General features: G+C 44.1%; 1 protein-coding gene across 5 annotated transcripts in view; it reads left to right on the plus strand.

Annotated features, from left to right (window-relative positions):
* Window positions 1–2,650, plus strand: part of St7 (suppression of tumorigenicity 7) — a 243,136-nt gene extending 240,486 nt beyond the window's left edge. For all 5 annotated transcript variants that reach the window (XM_052173273.1, XM_052173272.1, XM_052173274.1 and 2 more), the window contains one exon: window positions 2,303–2,650. In XM_052173273.1, the coding sequence (XP_052029233.1) occupies window positions 2,303–2,398 (96 nt within the window). In that variant the 3' untranslated portion in view covers window positions 2,399–2,650. The remainder of the gene's footprint in view (window positions 1–2,302) is intronic.
* Window positions 2,651–6,000: the final 3,350 nt, after the last annotated feature.

Genomic DNA, 6,000 nt, shown 5'->3' on the forward strand with positions numbered 1-6,000 from the left:
TTTACAGGCCAGGGCATTGGGGAACCTTCAGAGGCAGCCAGGTGGGCTCATCCCCGGGCTGAGGTCCTTTCCACAGTGCTTTCCGGCCTTCTTGACGATGGAGCACAGCCCACTGCTGAAGTGGGAGGATGGAAAGTCCATCCTCAGGTTCTCAACCTTCCTAAAGCCGTGACCCCCAACCAGAAAATCATTTCCGTTGCTACTGTATAGCTGTAGCTTTGCTACCGTTATGAAGCATAATGTAAATCTCTGTGTTTTCTGAGAGGTCTTAGGCCAGACCTTGGGAAAGGGTGATGGCCACAGGCTGAGAAGTGCTGATGGAGGGTAACTCTCCCAAGAGAGTTCGTACTCACAAAAGGGCATTTTCAGAATATCAGACTGTGAACCTAACACCCCCCCCCCCCAGCAGTGAATCCCCACACCTGCGCTGCCTATTCCTCTACTGTAAGTTTGGCCTGGAACTCAGGCTCCAGCCGGTCTGAACTCGGCTGTATTCCAGGGAACCTGAGCTGCTCACCGTCTGATGGCTTCTTTCTCCACAGTCCGACTATTAGTTATATCTAGAGCGTCCACCTCATGCACATCTGCAACCTCGGCGCTGACATCACATCTCAGGGCATTTCTCCCTAGAGCGGAGTCTATTGAAATTGTGTCATTTTACAGAGTTTTTCTAGATCTTTTCAACACTTCTCCCCTCTTCTCTAGCCTGGCTTCTCTTCCTCTCCTGAATATCCCTGGGTTTCTATCCCAACTGTGGCTGTATGTATGTATGTATGCATGTATGTATGATGTATGTATGGTGTATGTATGTATATGTGTATATGTATGTATGATGTATGATATATGTATATGTGTATGTATGTATGAATGTATGTATGAATGATGTATGTATGATGTATGTATGGTGTATGTATGTATATGTATGTATGATGTATATATGTATGTATGATGTATGTATGGTGTATGTATGTATATGTATGTACGATGTATATATGTATGTATGATGTATGTATGTATATGTATGTGTGTGTATGTATGTATGTATGTATGTATGACTCTACTCTGTCCACATCTTGATGTCCTTGCTCCCTCTATCCCATATCTTTGAGGCTTCAAGAGAGGAAGTTTTATCCTAGGGTCCCTTTTTCTCATGTAGTTCTTAATTGCCTTACACACACACACACACACACACACACACACACCATCCTGAGGTCTTTGAATTTGGGACACTGCCTTTCATACCTCTTACTTTGAAGATTCAAAACTCATAGACTATGTGAACAGTAAGGGTACTGCTGTAAGTTTACTGACTGCACTGCCGACTAATTTAGTTTGTACTCAGAATCATGTTCCTACTGCATGTTTATATTTACTCCTGAAGCAAAGTTATATGTGAAATCTTTGTTGCTATTGGCAGTACTGTGCCATGGATAGAGATTAGGGCAAAAAGACGACACACAATCAAGAACCAGGTGTTAAACCTTAGCAAGAGCAGAGAGAGGACAGAATCCTTCTCAATCCTGATCTCTTCCCTGAACAGACATCTCTTCTGCAAGCTTCTCCTACAATACCAGTTTGTGGATTGAAGTCAGTTTTTCACAAGAACATTGTCAGAATAAATTTTAAATTATAATTAGTATCTGATAGAGCAAATTGCATTTCTGAAAAGACACATCATTAATCGCTGTGTGTGAAAAGCAGAGAAGTATTAGTAACCACGAGAGGAGAGAAGTTCTCAGAGGTCCATGCAGCAGTCCTTCCTGGAGGACAAGGCCTCCCAGGGTGCCAGCCTGCTGCCCTCCCCCCAGCGCCCTGACACATGCCTCAGAGCATGCTGTGTAGGCTGTGCACGGAAGACACCAGGAAGCCAAAGCAATCTGGCATTACAAACTTGAGTCTATGTGTTCCCTTTTCCATAAAGTAAGCACAGAGCCAGCTAGACAATCAAGTGGCCTAGGGGTCGCCATTGTGTAGCTCCAGGGCCACTTGATACCAATCCATCATCCTCTCGGAAGATATTCATCTTCACAGACAGGGGTAAACTCTGAACATTAGGAACTATGGCAGATGTCAGGGCTGAGGGAGGCTGTCAGCAGACACTTCCTTCTTATCTGCTGGGGGCGGGGCTAGAATGCATCTTCCACTTTCCCTGACATTTCCTGTAAACACGAGAGGGGTGCACGCTCGCTTGCTCATGAGACGTTCGGAGTGGGACATCCTAAGATGCAGGCGTGCGCGGGAGGGCTGACCTTCGTCCTGGACAGGCGTGCTCCTGACCGCTGCTTTTCTGATTTCCTTGCAGTTCCTCAGCACTTTGTTTGCCCCCTTGAACTTTGTCATGGAGAAAGTGGAGAGCATCCTCCCCTCCAGTTTGTGGCATCAGCTGACGCGGATCTGAGGGAGCCGCCCACCCCTCGCTTCCCACACCATCCGCCATCTGTTCTGTGCCAACTTCTCATGGGCCGCAAGAACGCATGACTTTGAGAAAGGGAAACTATTCCGAGATTTTAAACTGTTCATGGACTGTCGGTTCCTGATTAAAGGCTGGCTTTGTTGTACAAAATTTATTGATGTTCAGTTCTATTTTATTTTGCCTTCAAAACTGATCAAAAAGTAAAAAAAATAAATAAACTTTTGTGTATTGCAACAACCTGTGTCGTCCTCTATCTTTATTCTAACCCTAGGCTTTCCAGTGATCCCAGTAAGCTGGTGGGTGTGTGCTGTTCTTCAAGGATATGGGGTCTGCTAGACCCATACTGATTTTCTTTGCTGCCAGACTTGGTGGCTTGAAAAATGGAGTCTCAGGGCTGGGAATACTGTTCAATGGTGGAGTACTTAACTGCCCTTGCATAGGGCCTAACATTATATAAGCAAAAGAATAAACAACTGAGAAAGAAAAGGATGTAAATCGAGTCACAGAAGCACTAGCTCCAGAGTGCGCACACCTGCCGAGCAGGCACAGGGAGTTAGGGTTCCAAGGCAGGTGGAGGCTCCATTGAACACACGTGTGTGCTCAGTAGGCTGTTAGAGCTTTGTGGAGGAGGAGCCACAGGCCAGCAGCCTGTCACAGAACCTGGCTGCTTACACGCTTGTCGCTGTTTCAAACATTTCATCCAAGAGTACTTTGTCAGCTTTCTCATGTTCGCATTTCTGACACTTTAATCTGAGCATTCTTTGAGTATTTTAGTGATCTGAACCAAAATGATCATTTGTCCTTCCCACCTCTCATAGCTCTGTGCATGATTCAAACCGAGCAGAGCATCTGGCTTTGGTTAAGCAAAAGAAGAAAAATCAACAAACACGAATCCTCCATCTAAAGTGAAAAGTACCTTTATGTAACATCTCAGTGCAGTGTGTCTTTTGCACACATTCCCCTTTGATTTAGAATCCTAACTCTTTCACAGGCACATCAAGGCAGGTAGTGTTCCTGAAAGCTGGTGGGTGTGTGCTGTCACCAGCCAGTCACCTCTCAGGGCTTGGGTTCCTGGTCTCTGCTCTAGGGCAGTGAGATGGGCAGGTAATTTGCAGGGCTAGCTGTTCTTTGTTTGTATTTTGTACAAGCCCATGATGAGAATGCACAGCTGGTTTCTACCCTTAGAGAACTTATCTGGTGAGAAGTTGACCCCATATACATACCGGTAGTGTTGCTCTTGGGAGCAGGGGCTATACTTGCCTTGCTGACAACTCATGACAAAGAGTGGATGCTCAAGTGATTAGGTGAGTCAGGTGGTAGAGCACATGACAGGCACAATAAACTTTGATCTATGCTAGAGGAGAATGGTTTCAGATGAGAAGGACCGGGGAAGGCTTAGAAGTATAATTTTTGAGCTGAACAAACAAATTATCTAATGCAATTCTTTAACCTAAGATGAGGAAATCAGAGCTTTTGGTCTGCTGGGGCTGGGACTCTGGACTGCGATAAGTTCTGAAGGAGAGGATTGAGAGCAGTAAGCAGTGTGAAGTGGAAATGGCCCAAAGCCAGTTGTTGCTAGAAACCCTGAGTTGTAGGAAATGAAGCCAAGGAATGCAAGATAAAGTGTGTGTGTGTGTGTGTGTGTGTGTGTGTGTGTGTGTGTGTGATACAAAGTCTCTACATAGCTCACACTGGCCTCTCAATCCTCCTGCCTCTCCTCCAGCTAAAAGATGGATTTAAATATGCTTAGCAAATTTGAGAATTAGGATGTTAGAAGAGATTCATGGTGTGATGGGCAAAGCTTCAGCCTCATTGGGAAGAAAATAATGAATGGGAAAGACCAAGTAGAAACATAATGGAGACAGATGAACAGTTGGAAGAAATGAGTTCTGGGACTAACAGGCTAATGAAGGAAGGTACCAGCAAATTATGGGTACTTGAGTGAGGGTAGCAGATTTTGTGAGCTTACTAGATCCTCACCCAATAACCCACACTCATTCTTCCAGCAGAGGCCAGGATCCTCAATCTTCCTTTCCTCTATTTACCGCTCAACTCCTTCACCCTCCTCTCAAGGGTGTCCAAGGCTTACTTCTGTAGTGCTGGCCACCGCACCCCCTTGTGTTGCTGTTTCAAAGGACCAGGCACCTTTGAAACCAGGCATCTTTATTTGAAAAGGTTAATGCAAACCTATGGAGAGACACAGTCAGGACAACCAGATTAACAACCAGAGCTCTTAAGTTCATCATGTTTGTACAACTTCCCTCCACATCTTGCTCCAGGTTGAGGGATCTGACTTTTCACTGAGAGGGTGATGAACTCATGTTGTGTTCTGCCTTCTTCTTTTTGTTCCCTCACGAGGCTGCATCAAAGCTCATTCTAAGGAGTTTTCTTCTTTGAAGACTCTTCTATCCAAACAGTAAGTGTCCAGTCATCCATTGTGTATTTGTTAGAATATAAATTCAGTCATTCTAAATTTAATGGCAATAGGTCAACTCTAGCCATGTTTAGCATTGTATATGGGGAATGATACATGGCAATATAAAATGATCTATAGGCTTGCTTTCAAGTTCATTTGGCAGCACTTAGTAATGCCAAAGTTTGTAAAAGAGTTGGGGAGGTTTACACATACTGTAATATAACCTCGAATAATTACACATTAATTATAAGTTTTTCCAGGACTGGATAAATTAAAAGCAGACACATCTGATTTTTGTGTTTGGTTATTGGGCGTGTTTTTATCATTTTAACTACCTGCTGTGGAATCAGTTTATGCAAAATTTTTTCTTCAATTGATAAAATACTTTTCTAGGAAATTACCATTTTCTCTAAGGCATTCAAATGTGTTACTGTAGAGATGCTATGCAATTTGTATATTTCATCTCTTCCGTATTCACTAAGGTTCTTTCTTTTTCTAGTTCTAATTGTATAGTGTTTTTCTTTTCTGTGAGTAGGTGTAACAGTGTGGAGGGGTGGGTGGGGATAAGGGTACACTTATTCCTAGCCTGTGCGTAGAGGCTAATTCTGATGTCCAGATAGAACAGTATCTCTAGAGAAGGACCCATGGTGCCATCTATATCTTATCTCTGAATAGGACTTGGGAGAAAGTTCAGCTGGCTGCTGGTGCTATCAATGTCAGTGAAAGCTCCGCAGACATCAACGCCTCATCACTAGCCAACCTGGCTGAGGTTGTCTGATTTCTGGGTGGCATATGCTATGTCTCTGATAACTCGTGCAGTGTTAACCTCTAGACATCTTGTGTTAGTCTGCCTTACATGGCAGTGCCTAGCATAGATTCTCCTCTACAGTATATATATGTCTCTGACCATGAAATGACAAGGTGGATACTGGCTCTTAAGGTGTACACTTACATAGCACCAAGTCCTGTGAGCATCCCTGGCAGGTCTTGCCTCATTTCTACACCCGTGGATATCCTGAAGTAGATTGAAAAGGAAGAGCAGGCAGGGTATTACTGAAAGAGCTGTGACCCAGGATCAACTTCCAGGTGAATGAAAGGAGTCTCTGAGTTCATTGATGCTCATTCCAAGGCAGCAGACTGGTCTGAAGTTTTACAGGTGCCCATTCTTTCT

The sequence above is a fragment of the Apodemus sylvaticus genome, chromosome 2, assembly GCF_947179515.1.
Source record: "Apodemus sylvaticus chromosome 2, mApoSyl1.1, whole genome shotgun sequence".
Taxonomy (NCBI): Eukaryota; Metazoa; Chordata; class Mammalia; order Rodentia; family Muridae; genus Apodemus; species Apodemus sylvaticus.